The sequence below is a fragment of the Amyelois transitella genome, chromosome 24 (genome assembly GCF_032362555.1).
Source record: "Amyelois transitella isolate CPQ chromosome 24, ilAmyTran1.1, whole genome shotgun sequence".
NCBI classification, from domain to species: Eukaryota; Metazoa; Arthropoda; class Insecta; order Lepidoptera; family Pyralidae; genus Amyelois; species Amyelois transitella.
This window is the reverse complement of record NC_083527.1, coordinates 6530109-6556793: the sequence shown is the minus strand read 5'-3', so window position 1 is coordinate 6556793 and position 26685 is coordinate 6530109. Positions and strand designations below refer to the sequence as shown.

General features: G+C 36.9%; 1 protein-coding gene across 4 annotated transcripts in view; it reads left to right on the top strand.

Annotated features, from left to right (window-relative positions):
* LOC106137588 (oxysterol-binding protein-related protein 3) overlaps positions 1-25975 on the top strand; it is a 64630-nt gene extending 38655 nt beyond the window's left edge. For 3 of the 4 annotated variants that reach the window (XM_060951435.1, XM_060951434.1, XM_060951432.1), the window contains 14 exons: positions 5509-5678; positions 6631-6751; positions 8117-8205; positions 8999-9115; positions 9962-10052; positions 10773-10981; positions 11464-11676; positions 12312-12482; positions 13903-14016; positions 14497-14647; positions 15466-15580; positions 16787-16909; positions 18339-18456; positions 18985-25975. In XM_060951435.1, coding sequence (XP_060807418.1) covers positions 5509-5678; positions 6631-6751; positions 8117-8205; positions 8999-9115; positions 9962-10052; positions 10773-10981; positions 11464-11676; positions 12312-12482; positions 13903-14016; positions 14497-14647; positions 15466-15580; positions 16787-16909; positions 18339-18441 — 1787 coding nt within the window. In that variant the 3' untranslated portion in view covers positions 18442-18456; positions 18985-25975. The remainder of the gene's footprint in view (positions 1-5508; positions 5679-6630; positions 6752-8116; positions 8206-8998; positions 9116-9961; positions 10053-10772; positions 10982-11463; positions 11677-12311; positions 12483-13902; positions 14017-14496; positions 14648-15465; positions 15581-16786; positions 16910-18338; positions 18457-18984) is intronic. The other variant, XM_060951433.1, reaches the window with a different exon arrangement.
* Positions 25976-26685: the final 710 nt, after the last annotated feature.

Here is a 26685-nt window from a genome sequence, read left to right as displayed (position 1 = left end):
GGCCTTTTTAATTTGTGTTGAAATGTAAATAAAAGAATTTTGAAAATTATGTCTTTTCAAAGGATTCTACGAAATTGGTAAGTTGTGGATGCATGGCAACACTGAAGCGGTGGCGCGTCACACAGATTAAAAATGCACGATTTAAAAAAAAAACAAAGGCATGGATGGCTAATATGGTAGATTCGTACATTTCAATGCTTTTGAAAATGTAAAAAGATTAATGTAGAGCTAAAAAGCTAATTTACTAAGCTACTCCAAAACCATTATAAAATATCGAGAGGTAATTTCTTTAACATTTCCCATTTTCATTCTTTATTAATTGAAACGTAGTAGAATCTTTTTCAATACTTGTTTTTTTTTATATACAAATATTGGTAAAAAATTACAATGTCCTATGAAAATTATTTTGATATAATTCTTTTGCTACACCTCTCACATATAAAAAAAAAGAAAAGACATCTAATGACTATTCTCGTTTCCCTTCCAGCGTTTCTTTCGACATTTCTGGCCTCTGCTTTAGTTCGTAAGACGGATTTTATTTTCGTTTTTTCCCCTCTTTTTCCCCCTTTTTCAAACACTATCATGTCTTGTAAATAAGTATTCACACAGTTCAATAATATGCTATCGGTATTATCTTAAGCCGTGTGGTTTATGAAACAGAAAAAAAAAATTGTGGATGTCGTAAAAGGTGAAGTACCTAAATATATTATTTTATCAAGCATATCACAGTTTCAGAAATTACAGCTTTAATAACTTAACTACCCCCAACCACCGGTCGTTGTTCAGACAACTGAACGCAGGATACAATAATTATTAAACGTCCTGACAAAACAATCAAAATGGCTTCTTATTGGATAAACAAGAAAGACCAAATAAAGTTGGTGTCCCACAGACGCTCTTAGTCTTTGCCACGTAATTTCCAGTATGATTTTTTTACTGACTGGCTCTATACGGTAATACGATAGTATAGTATTGTAACATGCTTAGATATTTTTATACTTGAAATATGGCAACACTGGAATTTAGTTACTGTTAATAGTAGAAACCATTTCGACATTTTTTTATGAACTCGAAAGTATTTTCAAGTCTCGAATTCATTACCCAAATGTTTGGTATGCTATACTTTTTTTACATGCGTATATAAAATATATGCGTGCTTGTTTGTGCGTGCGTCATTACACGTGCTTGCAGACATGAACCATTGTAGGGTATGGTCACAATTTCGCAAATTTAGACTGGCATTTTCATGACATTTGAGACTGTGTTTCTATTTTATATTTCAGCGTTTTGTAGTTATTTGAAAATCGATTTATTTTGCATTTTGATGATGGCAATGTACACATTTTTTGCAACATTTACCCAAAACATGTTTATTACACAAGACAAGGAAATATAGTATGCATAAGACACTTATTTGGTGTAGAGTATTATTCTGAAGCGAATTATGGATTTACTGAAACAGCAATTCGCTATGTTAATATTTTTGTTTTACTAGGCACCTTTTTTCATTGATTTACACTCATTTATAAAAAGGTACATAATTGTTTTAAGCTCTTGGTTATTTTCTTGTTGTTAAATTTGTTTTATTTTTTCTAATACTGCCTAATTACAACTTTTATCGTATAAAAGATCGATACAAACACCAATTAGCAAGTCGATACATAGATAACCTGCCTAAATAACGAGTTTAAAAAACTACGAGATGAAAATATACATAAATCATTACATTTTTATAAAGGATGAGTGTAAGAATATAATTTTACTTTAAAAAAAAAGAAAGGTTACAAAAACTTAACTTAGCGAATTCCCGCGAACTTCGTAAATGATGTAGATTATCTTTTTATTGCGAATAAGACATCATACGACCTTCATCTATCTTATCTATGATAAGAGTATCTAAGATAACTCTGAACTTCATCCAAACGCACTACAAAGAAAAATGTGATTTATCTATAAAGTAATACGGCTGAAATTTAATCACTAAAAAAAACAATTGTCTGTACCATTGTTTCAATAGATGACTGTAAAAGAAATTTAAATATCAATATATGATCTTTATTAATATCAAGCGAAGGTCTTATTTCGCACAAAATATATTCTACCTTGAAAGAGTTACCTAATTAATTCATATTCAATACTTGCGTTAGCGCAGTGAATTGATTATTTCGTTAGAACATATCCATATCGAGTAGAACGGTGATGCAGTTTTGGCTAAAGTATCATTTGTTTTGTACGGAAAAGATTGACAGTGTCACTTGCTACCTAGTCATTAAATAGAAGTGTTAATATTTTCAGTATAATTTAAGTGATTTTTTAAATTCGTCTTACTAATATGGAAAGTTATTTAGTGAAGTGAAATATTCGTTTCTTAAGAAAAATTAAACTATTTTAATTTTAATTTTCAGCAGTTATTTTATACTTTGTCCGTTAATGGATCTGTGTAATCTGAATTCGTTTTATTTTTGTTTTTGTTTTCGATAAGCAAAATACAAAAGGTTAAGAATTCTGTTAATATATTTTTGAATTAAAAGTTAAATTGATTATCTGTGAACATGTCAAGTGATAGTGGAGGTTTCCTATTGACGATAGCAAAAATCGTGTGCCGGTACATATCGAAAACGTTGAGGGAATGTGAAGAGTATTCAAGAAGTGAGTTATTGTCTGTCTCTTTCTATTTTTCATAATTATGTATCTTACCCGTGGATGTCGTAAAAGACGACTAAAGGATATGCTTATAAAATTTGGATTTATCTTGTTGGCGATGGGCTAGCGACCTGTCACTATTTAAAATCTCAGTTCCATCACTGTCTGACAGCTGAACGTGGGCTTTTGGTCTTTTCAAGACTGTTGACTCTGTCCTCCCCGCAAGAGTATAGACGTGACTATATGTATGTTGTATTTGTGTTCCTGAAAGGTGCAAAGGTAAATACGAATATTATTCGTACGATGTACAAGTATTTGTATGAGATGTTGGTCAATGTAATGAAAACAATTATGTAGTTGTATTTTTTTTATTTATTTATATATTTATGTACATCAAGGAAAAAGGAAGAATAGAACTTTGACTAAAGAGAAATTTAATACAAGGGCACTACTTATTTCTAGAGGAATTGTATTAACATGTAGATTTTTTGTACGTAGAAATGTTATATATTTTTAGCTGAGCAATTATATTAAATCCATCTAAATACCAACTTATTTTGTGAGATATTACAATATCATGTGACTAACCTGACTTACCTGTCTCTAGATCATCTGGATCTTAGGCGAGCCCAGGGTTCCTTCACAGACAGGCAAAAACCGAAACCAACGACTAACCTGACTGATGAAGACGGGTAGTCTCTGAATCATGGTCTAAGGCGAGCCCAGGGTTCCTTCACAGTCAGGCAAAAACCGAAAACAACGATGACACCCTACATTGATAACATTTTGTTATATTCGTTCATATAATCACGTCTATATCCCTTGCGGTGAAGACAGAGCAAGCATTCTTGAAAGACTGACGGACCACGTTCAGCTGTTAGGCTTAATGATAGAATTGTGATTCAAATAGTGACAGGTTGCTAGCCCATTTTGAAATAATCCCAAGTTTGTAACCCTAAGTCGCCTTTAACGTCATCCATGGGAAAGAGATGGAGTGATCTTATTATTTTTTATATTGGTGCCCGGAACCACTCGGCACCGTTTTGATAAAATTTTTCAATAATCAATTAATCTGTTGCCCAAAAGAGACACATTACACATTGTACATTGATAAAAATTTATTTAATTTATTTAAATACTCGCATCAGTATGAGGGCTTAAAACTGTATAAAATTACCTCGCACTTTTGAAAATTCTTGTTAATTTACAGATACACGCAGAAAACTGCTTTCTTTAACACTATCATATACCTATACTCTTTGATGTTATTCACCACATAAGCATGATTTGCAGTTGTTCACAATTTTTATTTTTATAAAACAAGGGTTAATTGTTGGTAAAACACGGCCATACACATTTAGATATGTCGAATTTTATTAGTGGATCTTTTATATATACATATAATCACGTCCATATCCCTTGCGGGGTAGACAGAGCCAACAATCTTGAAAAGACTGACAGGCCACGTTTAGCCGTTTGGCTTAATGATAGAATTGAGATTAAAATAGTGACAGGTTGCTAGTCTGTCGCCTAAAAGAAGAATCCCAAGTTCATAAACCTATCCCTTAGTCGCCTTTTACGACATCCATGGGAAAGAGATAGAGTGGTTCTATTCTTTCTTTTCTAATGGTGCCGGAAACTACACGGCACTGGATCTTTGAGTACCCGAAACCGACGAGATGTCATGAAGAGACTTATGAATGTGGATGAAGCGAAATGAGTATGCAGGGATCGTGGCAAGTGGAAAAATGAAAACACTGCCTACCCCTCCGGGAAAGAGGCGTGATTTTATGTATGTATGTTTGTAACTATGGTTTTACCAAGGACATTCATTCGCATAATCACGTCTATATCCCTTGCGGGGTCGACAGAGCATTCTTGAAAGTGATAGTTGAGCTGTTAGGCTTAGTGATAGAATTGAGATTCAAATAGTGACAGGTTGCTAGCCCATCGACTTAAAGAAGAATCGCAAGTTAATAAACCTATTGCTAAGTATCCTCTTACGACATCCATGGGAAAGAGATGGAGTGGTCCTATTCTTTTTTATGTTGGTGCCAGGAACCACACGGCACAACTTTACCAAGAACTCTGTATCATAAAAAGTTTACTTTACCGTGGCTGTATGCAAGATCCACTCTTTAAGATGGAGCATTATGTTCAATTTTTAAGGCCCATAGCACACGGCGTATTTTAAACGCGCAGGCGACGCGCTTATTACGAACGCGTGTTTTCGGCACCGTATACGCCGATTGTTGCGTTTGCATCGATGATACAAACGCGCATATGAAGCGCGTTTACGCGCGTTTGAAGCGTTTCAAACGCGGCGCGTAAAAAGGAGCGGAGTGAGGCAGAGGGGGAAGGGGGTGCGCGTATACGTGCAGTAGAGGCGCGTTTCACGATCGCCCCGTGTGCTTAGGTTCTAAAGTTGCGTCCGAATCGCGTTTGAAGTGCTTATACGCGCGTCTCCTGCGCGTCTTCTGCGCGTTTAAAATACGCCGTGTGCTATGGGCCTAACGATACACATAAATTTTTGAAATTTGAAAGTAACAGCTTAATAGGTAGTATTAATGTTTAGGTAGATATATTTAGAGTAAATTTATGTTTATATATTTAATGTTTCTAGTATTCATCTATTCTATTATGTTCTAGTCTAATATCAATAAATAAAAAAAACGGTTCAGAGAAATTCTCTAATAGCCGTATTCATATCATTAGATGTGTAATTTAAAAAAATAAGCAATTTAATCGTCATAAATACTTATTTATCACTTATCAATCAAACTTATCGTTATTATCATTAAAACTTTTAATGACAATAAAATTCTTTATTAAAAATTGTATTTTTAAATATGGCAACATTTACAGCATGCGCCGCCGCTCGTCCCCAATCTCTGCCTGGAGCAGAGGCCCTGACCACCGGCGCCACGGGTCCTGCTTCCCTGACCAGCCTGACCCCTGACCACCAACTGAGGGAAGACTTCACAGTGCTGGCAAAAGATTTAGTAGCTAACTTGAAGACTATCGTGTCTACTTTGGTAAGTTATTTATTTTAGTAAGTTCTCTTTGTGACTTCATTACCTCTGTGACCACGGTCCCAGTTTCTCTGACCAGCCTGACCCCTGACCACCAACTGAGGGAAGACTTCACAGTGCTGGCTAAAGATTTAGTAGCCAACTTGAAGACTATCGTGTCTACTTTGGTAAGTTATTTATTTTAGTAAGTTCTCTTTGTGACTTCATTACCTCTGTGACCACGGTCCCAGTTTCTCTGACCAGCCTGACCCCTGACCACCAACTGAGGGAAGACTTCACAGTGCTGGCTAAAGATTTAGTAGCCAACTTGAAGACTATCGTGTCTACTTTGGTAAGTTATTTATTTTAGTAAGTTCTCTTTGTGACTTCATTACCTCTGTGACCACGGTCCCAGTTTCTCTGACCAGCCTGACCCCTGACCAACAAATTGAGTGAAAACTACAGTGCAGGATAAAGACTTAGTAGATAACTTGAAGATTATTGTGTTTACTTTGGTAAGTTCTATGTGTGACCTCATTGCCTCCCTGACCACCCACAGAGAAGACGTCACTTCGTTAGTTTATGGTTAATAACTGTTTGCCTGAACTACTTTTATAGACCTACAACACTTAATTTGTAATATTTAATTAAGATTTCCAATAGCTACCGTGACATTCTTCGTGTTTGTTTCAAACATACATAGATGGCGCTAGTTTTTGTATTTCCTATTGTAAATTTCATACTGATAATTTTACCGACTGTTTATTTTCTCTCAAAATTCCCTAAAATATTTATATGTTTTTGATAAATACTTGTATAGATAGACATCCAAGACCCTGGCTTATCAGAGAAAAGATCGTTACTCATCATACCCTGGCCGGGATTCGAACCCGTCTCGGTGTTACAAACGCACTACTGCCACGCCACATAGGCTGTTCGAAAAACCAAAGTGTTCTCACGGTATTTATTTTGTCAGGTATGCGAAAGAGGGCGCCTTCGTGCCGCCATGGAGGCTGCGGACAGCCCCGCAGCGCCGCCTGGGGCGGTGGTGGCGGCGCTCAGAACTAACCTCACGTCCGCGTTGCAACAGAACTCGGGTAACTAGTACTGTTTTATACGTTGTTTTTTAACTGATTTTTAACTTTCGCGTTGCGGTGTACTTTATATTTATAAATAATACAGGTATTAAACGCGCACGTAACGTACCTTTGACATAAGGCATGTCTGCTGACCTACATACATAAAATAAAATCGCGCCTCTTTCCCGGAGGGGTAGGCAGAGACTACCTGCTGTCTGCTGACCTCTAGGTGTTTATGACCACTTCTTGCATTACCGATTGCGCTCCAGAATAAAGAATCTGTTGTTTTGTATTGTGAGGGTAGTTGGCGTGTTAACAATTTGGCGGTAGAAGAACATTCTGCCGCGCGGACGGAGCAGTAACCCGCTTGTTTTCAGTCGCTCGGTGATCACGGATCATTGTAACGTGATTCGAAACGTCTGAGATGAAATGCAGGTACATTACGTGCGCGTTTAAAACCTGTATTATTTATAAATACGTCTGCTTTCATTAAGGGTACATATTGTAAAAGAATGCCGTTATCGGACCAAAGGTAAAGGGTCAGGTCAAAAGTACCCGAAACCGCCGCGCTTGCATGAAGAGAGCTATGAATGTGGATAAAGCGAAGGAAGTATGCAGAGATCGTTGCAAGTGGAAAGAGGTAGTCTCTGCCTACCCCTCCGGGAAAGAGGCGTGATTTTATGTATGTAGGTATCGGACCAAACTTAGTCTAACTCTCTTCTTAATTTTGCTCAGCAGCCTATTGATGATATTTCAAAGGCACATTCAGGCAACTGGATGTGTTATCATGAACGATCCAATACGAGTAAGGTTCCCATGCAAAGGTTGCGGAGGTCAGACGGGAGTCGCTTCGTGTAAAAACCTGACTCACCCAATTCAGGGTCCATGGTCAAAGGCACACCCCGGGCTCCTCTCCAGGTTGATGAAGATCCAACTGGGACTAAAGCCAGGAAGACGAAGCCGGTTGATTTGATAACTAAACTTCCGTCTGACCTCCGCAACCTTTGCAGGGGAACCTAAACCGTATTAAATTCTAATTCTAATTCAAAATTTTTATTTATTATTATAGGATACTTCATATCGCTTAATAATTGTCAAAACTTTTTTCACATCATTGGTTGACGTCAAATAAATTACTTAAAAACTAAATTTACCGCCGCTTCCAAGGCGTCAGTGCAGAAGAAGCGGTAACAAACTGCACTGCAGCATTTTCTTTAACAACGTCAACGTCAAATCGATCATTGTTACACATCCAGTTGCCTGAACGTGCAGGTTTCCTTACGTCGTTCTACCTCACAGAAACAGCGTCGGTTAGTATACAAACTAATGTAGGTACATAACTTCGATACAACTGGCAGCGAACGTCAATAATGACCGGTGAAGTCTTGTCCTCAGAATTACGGTCGCGTCTCTCCCGTATTCACGACGCGTCAGATCTGGCCGAGATATCCACTGTGGAGAGGAATGACTCGGTATGTATATATATTTTGTGTTTTACTTCTCAGAAGAGATCGTTTTAGGTAAATAAATAAATAAGTATTATGTACGGGACAAATTACACTGATTGTGTTAGCTTCGAAGTAAGTTCGAGACTTGTGTTACGAGATACTAACTCAACGATACTACTTTGTAATATATCAATCAATAGCCATTTAGAAATAGCCAATCAGAAAAAGTTCTTTTCTCATTATGCCCTGGCCGGGATTCGAACCTGGGATCTCCGATGATTGTCGAATGATTTCATCCAAATTTATATATGTATTGAAATTGATTCACATGTGCGTTTCGGCAAATTCTCCTAACTGCACCTCTAGACCACATAAAACCTTACCCTTCAAATTGCGACGGTTGAAAATTAGCGTTGGTATCTCTTTCCCGTAGATAGCTTAAAAGGCGACTAGGGGTATTCTGATAAACTATGGATTCTTTTTTTAAGCGATGGGCTAGCAACCTGTCACTATTTGAATCTCAATTCCATCATAAAGCCATACAACTGTACGTGGCCTTTTAGTCTTTTCAAGACTGTTGGCTCTGTTTACCACGCAAGGGATATAGACGGTATTATAAATATGAATACATATAGATAGTGACTTATATTATATATTTTTTTTAAACTGTCAAAATAGTCGGTATTATAAATACGTATACATATATATAGTAGTAGTAATAGTAATAGTTTATTTATTATAGTGACATATATATATATTTTTTAAACTGTCAAATCTCTACTATTATGGGTTGTGATATGTTCAATTTTGCCAACAGGTAGTACGTCAGTTCCAACAATCGCTCAGCTACAGCTCCTCGTGCGTGTCAGCTTCGGAGTTCTTCGATGCTGAAGAGCATGAGGAGCAGGCGGGGACCATCATACCAACTGATGAGGTATGCCAATCATTGTCATATGACATTATGTCATATAAAGAACCAAAGTGCCGTGTGGTTCCCGGCACCAATACAAAAAAGAATAGGACCACTCCATCTCTTTCCCATGGATGTCGTAAAAGGCGACTAAGGGATAGGCTTAAAAACTTGGGATTCTTTTCTAGGCGATGTGCTAGCAACCTGTCACTATTTGAATCTCAATTCTATCTTTAAGCCAAATAGCTGAACGTGGCCATTCAGTCTTTTCAAGACTGTTGGCTCTGTCTACCCCGCAAGGGATATAGACGTGACCATATGACATTATGTCATATAAAGAACCAGATCTGGCCACTTTTTATTGCATAATTTATTTCGTCCTATTGTTCTTTGATATATCAGTTTTGGCATAACATAACGTATCTTGATCGAATTGGCGACGTTTTGGGTCAGGCCAAAGAGTACCTGAGACCGGCGAGCGTGCATGAAGAGAGTTATGAATGTGAATAGGTCCGAGGCATAATACATTTTTGGCATACGGGTATATGTGTTGTAATTAACTTTTACGCGAGGTTAGATTAGGCACATTATGCTTCAAATAGTAATGTGTCAACTGCTTTGCGATAAATCGTTATTCTTAAAAATGGTGCCATACCTAATACCGTATGCTATATTATGGCTTATTTGTTTATGCTTATAGATTAAATTAATACTTCTTTCGCTTTTTATTATGACTTGATACGGGACAACGATGGTTTTTCTTGCGATAAAAACGGCGATGCGAGCAGGACGAATATAAAATTATGATCTTGGAGTGACAAAGATAGAAATATAAGAAGATTAATTAGTTAATTTTTTTATTGTAACCAGGCCGGCGTCATTGAACTGGACGGCGACTCCTCGTCAGAAGCCGGTTCCCTGAGCAGCGAAGAAGGGTCCGGGAGCTCCGATAATTCTGATGGTGCGCATGAGTTTGTACATTGTATATGATGACTATTTTCATTATTAGAATTATGCAGAGATCGTGGCAAGTGGTAAGATGTGGTCTATGCCTAGCCCTCCGGCTAAAAGGCATGATTTTATGCATGTATGTTTTGATGATTGACTGCCACTATTTTACCTATATTTACATGACTGGATTTTGCTCGAGGCTTCGTTGCCAACGTCATTGGGAAATTAGATAAATCGGTTCAGTCAATATCGTCTGTGCGTCGATACACTCATAAACCACCTTTTATTTCTATATTTTTCTTTGGGAACTATATATAAAAACAAGAAATACCTAAAGTTTATGGAAGATGTGTGATTAAATGAAAAATTTACATACATACATATAATGACGTCTATATCCTATGCGGGTTAAACAGAGCTCTCTCGGAAAGACCAAGAGGCCATGTGCAGCTGTTAACCATAATGATAGAATTGAGATTCAAATAGTGACAGGTTGCTAGCCCATCGCCTAAAAGGAGTATATCAAGTTTATAAAGCTATCGCTTAGTCGCCTTTTACGACGTCCGTGGGAAAGAGATGGGAGTTGGCCTATTCTTGTTTCTATTGGTGCAGAAAACCATTCGGCTGAAAATATGTTTGTTCAAAATTTTTATTATAATAGTATTTCCATAATGTGATATCTTCACACATTTAATAATATATCTATTACGTAATTACCTTTTAATTTCAGTGCCCTCCGTGGAACAACCGACGCTACGTCTCAACCAGAACGGGATTTCAGAGTCCAACGGCGCGTGGTCGCGTCGGACAAGGCTGCCTTGCACCAGACCCACTCCTGGGGGACCTAGTTTGTGGAATCTACTATACAAGAACATTGGCAAAGATCTAAGTCAAGTCTCCATGCCTGTGACTATTAATGAGCCTTTGAATATGCTGCAGGTGAGTAAATAGTATGAAAACTGCTTGGTGTTCCTCAGGGTTTTATGTTAGGTCTGCTGTTATATTTTTTTTTCTTTACAGTTATAAATTTGATTTTCATGGAAATAAATGGGAACATAAAATAGACAAATCTCTTATATCTGACTCTATAAAGAGTCCTCAAATAAGTGGTAAGGCAAAAGTTTGGTGTTCCTCAGGGTTATATGTTAGATCCCTAGTTATTACATTCGGTACAAGTATAGGACCACTCCATCTCTTTCCCATGGGTGTGGTAAAAGTCGACTAAGGAATAGGCTTATAAACTTGGGATTCTTCTTTTAGGCGACGGGCTAGCACCTGTCACTTTATATTAATCTCAATTCTATCATTAAGCCAAACAGCTGAACGTGGCCTATCAGCATTTTCAAGAATGTTGACTCTGTCTACCCCGCAAGGGATATAGACTTGATTATATGTATGTAATAGATCTCTCTCCTTTCCAGCGCCTCTGCGAAGAGCTGGAATACTCTGAACTCCTGGATTCAGCGGCCGAATGCACCAACAGCATAGAGCGTATGGCGTTAATAGCGGCGTTTGCGGTCAGCGCGTACGCATCGTCCGCGCATCGGGCCGCTTCCAAGCCGTTCAACCCGCTGTTGGGGGAGACTTACGAGTGCGTCAGGGATGATAAGGGCTTCAGGTTCATTGCTGAGCAGGTGTGTGTTGTTCAATGCTAAAAAATTGTGAATACCTCGAAAACTACTTATCAATTTATATGTAAAGAAACTACACATGTTTTAAATTTTATGAAAATCAGACCAACGTTTCGAAAGTTATTGCTTTACAAACATACATCCTGAGATACAGGCTCTGTTCATTTTACTTTGCTGTCTCTCACAATCTTACTTATTTATAATATGGTCAGTACCCTCAATATAAAAACAAAGGTAATCTGTAAAATGTTAAGAACAATAAAGATATTTTTGATTTGATTTTTTAATACAAAAATATATTTTCGCCCATCTACATTGGCAGGTGTCGTAAAAGGCGACTAAGGGATAGGCTTAAAATACTTGGGATTCTTTCCTTTGGGGGTGAACTAGCAACCTGTCACTATTTGAATCTCAATTCCATCTTAAAACTATACAGTTGAACGTGGCCTTTCTTTCTTTACAAGACTATTGGCTCTGTCTACTCCGCAAGGGACCGCATAACACTATCCTTTGCCTTTCTAGGTGACGTCACTCAACTCTCTACCCCTGTCTAACTCTGCCTACCCCGCAAGGGTAATAGACGTGACTATATCGAGTATGTATGTCGATCAAAAAAAAAAACTATAATTGTCATTCAGGTGTCACACCACCCGCCGATCTCGGCGTGTCACGCGGAGTCCTCGCGCTGGAAATTCTGGCAGGAGGCGCGCATCAAGACCAAGTTCTGGGGCAAGTCCATGGAGTTCCAGCCCGCGGGCAGGGTCCACGTGCGGCTGGCTTCCACCGGGGACCACTACAGCTGGAACAAGGTTTGCTTGTCTGTTTGTCTGTGTGTTGGTAGCCAAAACTGGCGTCAGGTCGCCTAAAGGCATCAAGGCTTGTGCTGGTAGAAGCTGAGTGTATATCAGGGTCCAGGTATAGCTGGCTTCCACTGGGGACCGCTACAGCTGGAACAAGGTTTGTTTGTCTGTCTGTCTATGCGTTGGTGGCCAAAACTGGCGTCAAGGCTTGTGTTGGTAGAAGCTGAGTGTATATCAGGGTCCAGGTATAGCTGGCTTCCACTAGAGACCGCTACAGCTGGAACAAGGTTTGTTTGTCTGTCTGTGTGTTAGTGACCAAAACTGGCGTCAAGACTAGTGCTGGTAGAAGATGAGTGTATATCAGGGTCCAGATATAGCTGGCTTCCACTGGAGACCACTACAGCTGGAACAAGGTTTGTTTGTCTGTCTGTCTGTGTGTTGGTGGCCAAAACTGGCGTCAAGGCTTGTGTTGGTAGAAGATGAGTGTATATCAGGGTCCAGGTATAGCTGGCTTCCACTGGAGACCGCTACAGCTGAAACGAGGTTTGTTTGTCCGTCTGTCTGTGTGTTAGTGGCCAAAACTGGCGTCAAGGCTTGTGCTGGTAGAAGATGAGTGTATATCAGGGTCCAGGTATAGCTGGCTTCCACTGGAGACCGCTACAGCTAGAACAAGGTTTGTTTGTCTGTCTGTCTGTGTGTTGGTGGCCAAAACTGGCGTCAGGTCGCGTAAAGGCGTCAAGGCTTGTGCTAGAAGAATAGGAGTGTATATCGTGGTCCAGGTATAGCTGGCTTCCACTGGAGAGCGCTACAGCTGGAACAAGGTTTGTTTGTCTGTCTGTCTGTGTATAAGTAGCCACTGTCTGTCCGTGTGTTCCTCTTTTGAGGCGATGGATTAACAACCTGTCACTATTTGAATCTTAATTCTATCATTGAGCCAAACAGCTGAACGTGGCCTAACAGTCTTTTCAAGACTGTTGGCTCTGTCTAACCCCGCGAGGGATATATGTGCGACTATATAATATATAATATATATATAAAAACGAAAAACATTCACTCACACAGTCACCACACTGATCACGAAATCTCAAAGACTGTACATATAGTATAAATATAAATAAATATATACGGGACAAATTACACAGATTGAGTTAGCCTCTAAGTAAGTTCGAGACTTGTGTTACGAGATACCAACTCAACGATACTATATTTTATAATAAATACTTATATAAATAAACATCCAAGACCCAGGCCAATCAGAAAAAGATCTTTTCTCATCATGCCCTGACCGGGATTCGAACCCGGGACCTCCGGTGTGACAGCCAAGCGCACTACCGCTGCGCCAAAGAGGCCGTCAAAGTATATATATATAGTTGCACATATATCTCTCGCGGGATTAGACACATATTTATATAGAAGATGAATGTTTTAGGTGACAACCTGCGTACACAACCTGTTCGGCGGACAACGCTGGGTGGACCAGTACGGCGACATGCACATCACCTGCCACGGCACAGATATCACGTGCAAACTCAACTTTATTAAGGTGAGCATGTATAACATTATTTATTTCTTATCTGTATGTGTATTCATTATGAATTAGTAAAGTATCGATATGATACCTTGTATCCAATTGTGAAAATAAATCATTGTATTCAATTATATTCTTAAAATCGGCCAACATCTATTTTTAATACCCCTCAGTGATAAGGGTTGTCTACCCTTAACATATTTTTAACTAGATATTACTCAAAAGTTATTAATATGGTAAAACAACGTTTGCCGGGGATAACTAGTATATATATTTTCCCCGTTTTTTTTACATTTTCCATTATTACTTCGCTCCTTATAGTTGCAGCGTGATGTTATATAGCCAAAAGCCTTCCTCGATAAATGGTCTATTCGACACAAAAATAATTTTTCAATTCGAACCAGTAGCTCCTGAGATTAGCGCCTTCAAACAAACAAACAAACTTTTCAGCTCTATTATACTAGTATAGATATGTGTGTATGTATGCCCCCCCAGGCCAGCTCGTGGTCGGCCAGCCGGCACGAGGTGCGCGGCGCGGTGGGGGGCGCGGCGGGGGGCGCGGGGGGCCGGCTGCGGCTGCAGGGCCGCTGGTCCGAGGCGCTGCTGGCCGGCGACCCGCCCGCCAACAGGTGTCTCTGGAGGCCTGGTCAGTGCTCCATATCACATCAGCATCACCATCACCTGATCACCAGATGGCCTCTGTGGCGCTTGCCTGTGACACCGGAGGTCCCGGGTTCGAATCCCGGCCAGGGCATGATGAGAAACGAACTTTCTCTGATTGGCCTGGGTCTTGTATGTTTATTTATTTAAGTATTTATTATAAAAATATAGTATCGTTGAGTTAGTATCTCGTAACACAAGTGTCGAACTTACTACGAGGCTAACTCAATCTGTGTAATTTGTCCCGTATATATTTATTTATTTATCACCTTACCGAAAAATTACTTGAACGTGTTAAATTGTCAATTGTCCGCATATAAGCTAATCTTATAACACACTAAATAAATAAAATAAAAATCTCTTATTTTCAGACAACAAAATCCATAGAAAAGTTAGTAGTTGGTACTTACACTATGTTAGTAAACACACTGATATACTTTAGTTGCTTAAGGATTATACACACTCTTACTTGTTTTTTGATTCTTGTAATACTTGTATTGTTAACAGTTGTGTTTTATTAATTAGGTACTGCACTATTTATTATTAAATACTAGAGGCCGCCCGCGACTTCGTCCGCATGGAAACCCTATCAATCCCGCGGGAACTCTGGGATAAAAAGTAGCCTATGTGTTATTCTGGGTCTTCAGCTACCTACATACCAAATTTCATGGTAATCGGTTCAGTAGTTTTTGCGTGAAAGAGTAACAAACATCCATACATCCATACAAACTTTCGCCTTTATAATAGTAGTAGGATATTACTAATTATATATTATTATTGATAATTTTCATGTATAATTTCCAGGAGCGATGCCACCGGAACACGAATTGTACTACGGGTTCACTCGGTTCGCGATGGAGCTGAACGAGATGGAGCCGGGAATGAAAGAAGTGTTGCCCTATACCGACACGAGACTTCGGTATGCATATATAGACATTAATACATACATACATACAGTCACGTCTATATCCCTTACGGGGTAGACAGAGCCAACTGCTGCTGCTCGGCTTGATGATGGAATTGAGATCCAAATAGTGACAGGTTGCTAGCCCTATCGCCTAAAAAAAGGATCGCAATTTTATAAGCCTATCCCTTGGTCGCTTTTTACGACATCCATGAGAAAGAGATGGAGTGGTCCTATTGTTTTTGTTTTGGTGCCGGGAACCACACGGCACTAATGTAGGTGGTATTTAGCCTTGCGGTTCCCGGCAAGAGTAAACTTGAGCCTATTAAAATTCGGTACTTATTACTCGACAAAAGTGTCACTCGACGCGTCTCTTCACTACATAGTATAAAACAAAGTCGCTATTTTAGTCTGTTTGCTTAAATCTTTAAAATTACGCAACGGATTTTGATGCGGTTTTTTGTAACAGGTAGAGTGATTCAAGAGGAAGGTTTTTATGTATAATAACATTTATAATTTTGCACCCGTGCGAAGCCGGGGCGGGTCGCTAGTATAAAATAAAAGTCTTTTGAAAAATCTTTATTTTTCCTCTCGCTCACATGGAATTACACAGTTGAAAAATAAGAGTAAGATTGTAGCGGGAGCGATGTTTCGGCTCGACCGCCACCAAAGGGAAGATCTTCCGCCAGGCTGGGTGTGATGCCTGGGGAACCGCGCGACAGACGATGTTGTGTCGGAGATTGTATATGTATAGCTCCAATCCGTGAAATCTTTGCTTGCGCGATTCAGGTTTTTCGCTGTTTCTGATTGATAGCGTCGCGTAATTTTTATTTTTTTTGTTCTTGTGACTTGTGGCGTATAGATTTCGCCACAAGATGAACCATGCAGTTACAAAATAATGATCTATGTGGCGCAGCGGTAGTGCGCTTGTCTGTGACACCGGAGGCCCCGGGTTCGAATCCCGGCCAGGGCGTGATGAGAAAAGAACTTTTTCTGATCGGCCTGGGTCTTGGATGTTTATCTATATAAGTATTTATTATAAAATATAGCATCGTTGAGTTAGTATCTCGTAACACAAGTCTCGAACTTACTTCGAGGCTAACTCGATCTGTGTAATTTGTCCCGTATATATTTATTATTTATTTATTTATAATGATCTATGTGAGAGACTGGAGTCTGTACTAGGAAAAAAACTCTTATAAAATGAATCCCCCCCCCCAGGCCGGACCAGCGCGCCCTGGAGCTGGGCGACGTGGAGTCCGCGGAGAGGCTGAAGCACCAGCTGGAGCAGGCGCAGAGGGACAGGAGGCGGGACGCGGCCGACCATCAGCCGGCTTGGTTCTGGTAGATGCATACATACATAATAAATAATAAATATAATAAAAATACATACATACATGCATACATACATACATACATACATGCATACATACATACATACATACATGCATACATACATACATACATGCATGCATACATACATACATACATACATACATACATACATACATACATGCATGCATGCATGCATACATACATACATACATACATGCATGTATACATACATGCATGCATACATACATGCATACATACATGCATGCATACATACATACATACATGCATACATGCATACATACATATATGCATACATACATGCATACATACATACATACATACATGCATACATATACGGCACGGAACATACATACATACATAAAATCACGCCTCTTTCCCGGAGGGGTAGGCAGAGACTACGTCTTTCCACTTGCCGCGATCTCTGCATACTTCCTTCGCTTCATCCACATTCATAACTCTCCTCATGCAAGCTCGGCGGTTTCGGGTACTTTTGGTGGAATAAAGAATTATCTTATGTATACTAATATTATTGGTTCTGATAGATGGAATTATATATTATCTGTACTATAATATTATAAAGCTGAAGAGTTTGTTTGTTTGGACGCGCTAATCTCAGGAACTACTGGTTCGAATGAAAAAAATCTTTTTGCGTTGAATAGTCCATTTATCGAGGAAGGCTTTAGACTGTGTTACATTACGCTGAAACTATTGGGAGCGAAGAAATAATGGAAATTGTGAAAAAAAAAAACGGGGTAAATTATTTATCCTTGAGGGCTTCAATGATGCCAAAAATAACTATTAACGCGGACGGAGTCGTGGGCCTAGCTAGTCTTGTATATGCGCCGTGTGGTTCCCGGCACCGATAGAAAAAAGAATAGGACTACTCAATCTCTTTGCCACGGATGTCGTAAAAGGCGAATAAGGGATTGGCTTATAAACTTGGGATTATTCTTTTAATCAATCGATCACCTGAAAGAAGAATCCCAAGTCTATTCCTTGGTCGCCTTTGTCCCTTTATATGTTTGTAGTTATATCTTTATATTTTTTCATAAGCCCATCCCTTAATCGCCTTTGTCCCTTAATATGTATGTGACATCTTCATATTTGTTTATAAGCCTATCCCTTATTCGCCATTGTCCCTCAATATATGTATATAATTATAGTAATAACTTTAAAAACTTGTTTCATATGTTTACGAGTATCACTACATAGTATAAAACAAAGTCGCTATTTTAGTCTGTTTGTCTGTATGCTTAAATCTTTAAAATTACGCAACGGATTTTGATGCGGTTTTTTGTAACAGGTAGAGTGATTCAAGAGGAAGGTTTTTATGTATAATAACATTTATAATTTTGCACCCGTGCGAAGCCGGGGCGGGTCGCTAGTATGTTATTATAACTTTAAAAACTTGTTTCAGCAAATCGGACGAAGGCGGCGAGGAGATGTGGGTTTTCACGGGGGAATATTGGAAAGCCCGCGAGGCAGGATTCCCCGGGCTGAGCGCGCCGCGGATATGGTGACCGCGTCTGCTCATCGTGAGTATCCCTTGCGGGGTAGACAGAGCCAACAGTCTCGATAAATTGTTCAATGTGCAAGTATCCCTTGCGGGGTGGACAGAGCCAACAGTCTCGATGAATTGTTCAATGTGCAACGCTCAATGTGCAAGTATCCCTTGCGGGGTAGACAGAGCCAATGAGTTTGTTGAATGTAGGTACAAACTGCGTACACTAATACATATACGTCACGTCTGTATCCCTTGCGGGGTTGACAGAGCCAAGAGTTTGGAAAAAGACTGATAGGTCACGTTCAGCTGTTCGGTTTAATGATAGAATTGAGATTCGAATAGCGACAGGTTGCTAGCTAATCGCCTAAATGATGAATCCAATGTTTGTAAGACTATACCTTAGTCGCCTTTTACGACATCCAAGGGATAGAGATGGAGTGGTCCTATTCTTTTTCGTATTGGTGCCGGGAACCACACGGCACTACAACAAACTACTACACTAGAAAAATACATACTTAATTATTATTTATTCATTAATTAATTATATTTTCTTTTTCAGCATATACCGCAGTGCGAGGTGCTCTGCTAGAGGTTGTGTACCGCTTCCCGCTTCTAGAGCTTTATTCGTACATACATACATACAAACATAGTATTCAATAAATATTATATCTGGTCGTCTCGAAATACTCGTGCGCACACTTTGAACGTTTAACCTGCGAGGAACTGAAACTGTAATTAATTTATTTAAAAAAAAATGTAATTCCCCTGGTAATAGGCAAATGATCGATAAAATAGTGTAACCTTGAGTGGAAGACAGAACAACAATATAAATTGTAGCAAAACTTATGAAGAAATTTTTCATTTATACTTTATATTATAAAGCTGAAGAGTTTGTTTGTTTGTTTGTTTGAACGCGCTAATCCCAGGAACTTTTGGTTTGAAGTGAAAAATTCTTTTTGCGTTGAATAGAACATTTATCGAGGAAGGCTTTAGGCTATATAACATCACGCTGCAACTATATAGGAGCGAAGAAATAATGGAGAATGTGAAAAAAAAACCGGGGAAAATTATTCATCCTTGCGGGCTTTAATGATGCCCAAAATAACTATTCCACGCGGACGAAGTCGCGGGCACAGCTAGTAAAAAAAAATGCAATCGACAATTTGTAGACGTGATCGGAAATGGCGTTAGTAGGAAATTTTTGTACTAATCATGATTATATTCATAATTTAAACCGTATTATGAAGTGTTGTACTAAACGATGGTAAACCATACGATTGTAAACATACCAACGCAGTAATAGAAGTGAATTTTCAGTAAAAGCTTTCCTCCATGATTCCTCATGTTGTTAAATGTTTTAAGCGTGCAAATTCAACTTTACAACGGCATGAAAACGTATTTGATTTGTTAAGAATTGAGGGAATGATAGTTAGTAGTTTCTCGCAGGTTAAACGTTCAAAGTGTGCGCACGAGTACAAGAGTGGTAGTGAAAGGGAAGCCAACTAAAACAGCAAGGTACGCGCGAAGATTTTTTATCAGTTACTCAGTTACTCTTAAAACATAGCTTATCTGTGTCGCGCGATAAAACTGCTGCGGAAGCTGGAGACTAATAGGAAGTTGGTTTTTTTTTTTTTCACGTAGCGTGTAATATTTTAATTGAAGCGAGCCATTTTGCGGGAATGAACGGAAAGATGATGAGATGGCGGTCGACGTCTTTTTTGTTGTTATATTTGAGATGTTCCACATCATATGCTACTTGTAAAGATTAACAATTTTATTTCATGATGTAAGTTATTTTAAATCAAGCTTGTATTGTTATCTTGTAAAAAAAGAATCGTTTAAAAATAAGGTGAGAAAAGAATTTCTCACCTTAGTTTCTGACGAGTTTTTGATTAGCTTAGGTGAGAAATTAGTTTCTCACCTTAGCTAATGAAGGGTAGGTTTCGAAAATTGCCCAAGGGAAATTGATAGTATTATTTATAAATGATACAGGTATTAAACGCGCATGTAACGTACCTTTATTTACTAAAAACCCTAATAGTTTTCAGTCGCTCGGTGACCGCGGATCATTGTAAAATGATTCTAAACGTCCAAGATTAAATAAAGGTACGTTACGTGCGCGTTTAATACCTGTATTATTTGTAAATAGTATAATGCAACGCGAAAGTTTTAAAATCAATTACCCTGATATTATTTTTGAATTACTTTGAAATTTATCTTCCTTGCCATTAACAGTACAAATTAATAAGGAGATTGGGTAAATTAAGTAGAACTGAGTAAAATGTGAGTAACTTTTTATCCAGAGATAACAAATTATAGCCATGGAAATATAACTGACCTGAAAACCTATAAAAGCAAAGCAAAAAAATAACACGATTAAAAAATTACTATTTAAAACCGATTTCAAAAGGAGGTCTTAATTGGATCGTATTTTTTTTCCATCCCTTTCAAATAGGCAGAAAAAATAAGCTCTGTCTCTTTCTTATTGGTGTACGTGACTGAGTGCTGCGTGAAAATTTGTTTTCTCTGTACAGAAAATGGTTATTTCTAGGTTTGTTATATTTTAATGTTGCGGACAATTGGAAAGATTTATTTGGTAACGGTTAAACGGTGAATAAATTACGACTCGACATGGAAATGTCAGGCTTATGTTATATATTTTACGGTTAATTTTCCAATACGCAGAAGAATGAAATAAAATTCTACTTTCACATGATTTTAAGTTACCTTTTAAGTACAAACCTGATTCACTTATATGAAATCAATTATAATGGGATTTTGTCTATACAACTTTATTGACGTAAGTACAAGGAATAGACAAAATTATCTAAAACAAAATGGCCGAGATGACATAACGACTCGACATTTAAATAGCAATCTTTATGTCATATTCTTTACGGTTTAATTTCCAATACGCAGACGAAGTGGAAGATGCGTGTAGACACGGATGCGTCTGGACATAGATGTCCAGATTTTACAAATTCAACTTTACATTTTGCTACATAGAGTGTAAATTCGGTTTGTACTTCTTAACCGGGTATTGTCGAACGAAATTGTATCTTGTTCAATTGATAATATAGTTTTATTTACTGAAACGTGTAGTGAGTAGTAAGTATGCTATAGTGTCTTTTTTTTTGTTTTGGGGTGCTATCTTCTAAGTACTGAATGTAATAAAACGTGTTTGAATATAACATTTTGATGGTGTACACGCATGGTCAATAGACGCTGCACGCCTTGGTGTCTTGAGTTTTTCATATAGGTATAAAGTGCCTCACGGCTTAAGAAATGATAATATTTTTTTTTTTTGAGATTTTCAGAAATGAATTTACATATCCTGAAAATCCCGTAAGTTTTACATTCGCTACAAAAGATTGAGACACTTTATTTTTAAATTAACTTGCGTTCACACCCCAAAATAATAAGCTATAGTGAATATATATCAGAAATATTAAATTTGGTGAGCAGTTTTTTTTTGTAGGTATTGTGGGTTAATATACCTACAAATATATATTATTAGCGTAAGATAATATATAGTTATGTTGTGTAAAATTGTAAAGAAAGAGTTGTGGCTGTGAAATGTTTCCATATTCGTATGTAAAATGACGTATTGTTTATTTAAAAAAATATATATTATGTATTTCTTGCCAAGCAAATTTCGATTTTAGCCCATTACAAATATGGTTCATAAGTAGAACAATGATTAAGACGTGTATACTAGTTCGCTTGATTTCAGACAGAATATAATGGAACCACACTTTCTTCTCCTGTCTCCGTTTGTCCCGCATATATTCATTTACATACATAAAATCACGCCTCTTTCTCAGAAGGGTTGCCTACCCTTCTGAGAAAGAGGCGAAGTAAGAAGCTTATATCACATTACAATATGTAATTGTATATTTACAAAGTTTTCTGTTTTCTTTAAATATACAGGCTTTCTCAATACCTCCTTATTAACTCTTAAAAATGACCTTACGTTTATAATAATTTTTAGGAATAACAGTATTGGTAATGCTAAAGGCAAAATGAACTAACATTTTTTAAACGTTTTCATGTATATTTTGACTTTTTGTTTTTTCGACTTATCTACTTATTTTAAGTGCATTCTCGTCAATTACATGTAGGGAATGAATTGGCAAACTAATTGGCACACAAATTGTTAAATAATAGCACAATAATTAAATTTATATTGTTAATGAGATGTGGCGGTGTTTATTAATAAGATTTTTATGTTTTATTTCAAACGTTAAATTGTTCACAATGGTGATTTTGTATTGCTGTGTTTGTAAGCTTGTCGAGTAAGCGATTAGTGAAGAGCAACTGTATAGTTCACATCAAGGTTACCAGATGGCGGGCAGTTGGACGCCTTTTCCGAAATTATTTAAGCCTTATTATGTAAAATTCAATCTTAAAACAACTACACAAAGTAGAATGTTTCTCGTAGAATTCTACTTGCTTGGGAATCCGCGAACAATACTCAATAAAAAAAAATGCCACCACTAGACCACCCAAAATGTCCTACTGACAAATTTAGCAGCGTCAAAGTGGTAATTTTTTGCTAGATTTTGTTTTTTATTCGAATGAATATTTCCAGTTGAGAAAATGTAGTGTAAAGAATTGAATAATGAGATCGCTTTTGTTCGCGGTCCATATTGGGTCCCGTAAAGTTAATTGGCATAATTATCGTTTCGCATAATTTCACTTTACATACTCATAATTTTACGTAATGATATGTTACGTAAGAAAATTTATGCGAAGCAATTATATGCCATAAATAAATATGGGACCCTTCTGTTCGCGACTAATTGTGTTCGTTATTTGAATTTAAAAAAAAAACGAACTTTGTATTTTAAATTTGTTTTTTCTTCCCAATGGTGCTGTTGTGTTACAACCTTAGAACCCTTTGTCGTGTTACTTCAAACTTTTGTAAATTTTTTGTATGTGTATTTTTTTTAGTTAATTCTCTGAAACTTGTTTATTTAGGCAATGCTATATTTCAAGCATGGCCTTGGGATGGAACTAACAGTATTTTTATAAATTCAATTTTATAATATCTTTTGTCTAATACATAGTGCTTCAGAGTTTATGACTTGCATAAAATACGGTATTTTAGGAGGCCTCAAGTTGTTTTAAAAATAAAAAGCCCAAATCTCGCTTCTAGACAATTTCAACTAATGCTTATCTTAAGATATCTTTATGTATAATGTTCGTGGATGTTGTTGCTAGATCGTGATAGTAAATATATGTTTAGATATTTGTATATAGGGAATTGTTGAAATAATTTGAACGTTTTTGTTTTCTTTGGAAAAATAAATTTGAAAAACCTTAACAGCGGAACTTTACGTTACACACGCTTAGAGGTATTAGTTTTTTTTTTTTAATTAGGTACTTTCTGTACGTACCTACGTTTTTTAAAAAAAATACTAATACTTATCATTTCGATTTAAAACGTTCAATAAATCATTTAGTTCATCTTTTTTGCTCATTTTTTATTTGTACATTACGGGTCAAACGGTTGTTTATGTCTTTTAACAAGTAAATGTTCTGGTCACATTGAAAAAATTATTGACAATAAATTGTTTTATGATGTTAAAAAAACTGTTACTAATTAAATAAGCAATATAAATTGTATTTGACATTTAGTGGATGGCCGTAAATAACTATATTTTTATTTAAGTATGTAAGTACAATTCCTGATTCCAAATCAATTCTACTCCGGTATTTCAAATGTACTTATACTTTTCATTGTAGCAAATAAAGCCTAAATCGATTCTGTCACAAAAAGAAATCACGACTAATTAATTGCAAATGTAGTTAGTATTATTTTATTTGCTTGATTTTACCTAAGAATTTACCTACTTACATGTTCTATATGTGCGTACAATTTTCCAAAATAAGTGCCTTTAATGTTATTTTTCCGATGATAGTTGAAAGAACATTATAAAATATGTTTCTGTTCCGATAGTAATTTTTATTTTGGAAAAAAATATTAAGAAATTTTTGCCGTGTTTTTTAATTTACAATAAATTGTAATTGTATAGAAAGTATTAGTGGAGTCTCAATTATCGATATACTTACATCCAGCCATTTAAATAGACGCATTATTATAAAGTAATGGTAATTAAAATTAATTTCTGCTGATGCAAAAAAAATGTCAAGGCATGTGACTAAGTTCCCGCCAATTTTTATGTCACACGAAAAAAAGGCTGAATCACACAAAATCAATTTTGGCTTGGATATAGTTGCTATCATCAAGTCTTATCGAACATCCTTAAAACAAAACAATTGAATGATTTGTTGAAAATATTAATAATTAACTGATATATGTGATGAATGCAATACAAATTATTAAATGCGATTAATAGGCTATTACACTCTTTTTTGAAAACTGTTTTAAATCAATCCTGAGACTGTGTTATACCTATAGAATTTTTATTAAAATTTTTTGAAGCCGAAAAGTGCTCTAAAAACGATTTATTATTTATGATTTTGTATTTTCGCGCGAAAACGCCATCCGCCATGCTGTTTTGACTCGTGACGTCATACTTTTAGTAAACAATACGGCTCTACGTAAGACTAAAGTAAAAAGATTTTTGTAATAATGAATTACAATATATATTGTTGGTGTCTTGTTCCTGAATGCAAGAATACAAGTATAAAAACACCAGAAAAATTGTGGATTCCACTGCCAAGTGATATTAAAATGAGAAACCATCAACGTATTAATCCTCGGTAGATTTATATTGTCTGCTTTCACAAAACCGTCTTCCATGATTCTATTAAATTATTAAAGAGTAAAAACCCAAAAACGTGATAGAAATTTTAAAATTTCAAAATAAACAGAGCCTGACATCATCATATGTTTTCGATTCGATATTTGTTTACTAAAAGTATGACGTCACGTCAGTACCCAACATGGCGGATAGCGTTTTCGACTTTTGAAGAACAGATTAAAAAAGAGGATTTTTTAAATTGAATTATAAAATCCATATTGCACTTTTATGAATAATGATCGATGTTTTTCTTTTATTTTTTACAAAATCTATAAGATACGTGCATTTTTATATTTTTTTTTACCTGGTGTAAAATAGCCATATTTCATGCACGAGGACTTTACTATAGACAATAAAAGCTAGTGTGTTTCAGCCTTTAATAAAAATATTTAAATACTTGTTATAAATGCGAATGTTTGTTTATTGTCTCTTCGCGCGTTATCTACTGAAAAAACTTGTAATTTTGAAGTTTAAACGGGTATAATTTTTAAGAGTCTATAGAAGGACGTATACAGTACTATTCATCCCGTTACAAACTATACTGGAATTTGCGAAAAACATGTACTCTTTTGTAGGTTTGCGCTAAAATTACGCAAGCGAACCTCCGGGTAAAAGCTAGTATTTGTTTATAGCTTGGATGATTATTTGGTAATTTTAAATGAATACTAAAGCAAAATTACCGTGCTAGTGTCAACATTTTGTTACCTATTTTGATTTTGTCCTTTATGAATTAGCTATTAATGAGAAATTATTAAATGAAAATATATTACATACATTAAACACGTTGTTTTATTCACGAACCTGCTACTCCCTGAGTCTTTAGTCTACTAGTACTCGATAAATGGTATATATACAGGGTGACATTTAAAACAACTGCATCCTTTTAAACATAGACTATACCCATGCTTCTGAGCCGTTTGAGCCTATTTTTATTTAAATAAAACGTCATCATTTTCACATTAACAAAACCCTCAAAAACTACGTCACACGCTTTAATACATACCAATACTACAAAAAGAAATTAAAACTAAACATGTAAATAAATGTCTGAAAAATAAATTATTTTTCTAGTATCAAGATCAAGTAATAAAGTACAGAGTTGTCGAGATCGCTCAGCTGAATGAATTGTGTCGTTGACCTCGGAATCTTACGTGTCGCTTTTCCGCCGGCCGGGGTGATATGACGTATTTAGGATCGTGGATTTGATGATGATACTTTTATTTTTTTCGTACTTTCTGAAATATGAACCGATAATTTTCTTTTAAAGTTTTTAAGTTTCCATTAGATGAGTACACTTAACCGTTAAATTTATGCAGTTGAATTAAAAGTCACCCTGTATAATGTATTTTTCTATTATTAAGCCAAACAGCTAAGCGTGGTCTTACAGACAGTTGGCTCTGTCTGCCCCGCGGCGGATGTAGACGTGATTATAATATAATCACGTCTACATCCGCCGCGTGGCAATGGTAGCTTGTTTTTCAGGCTAGGCT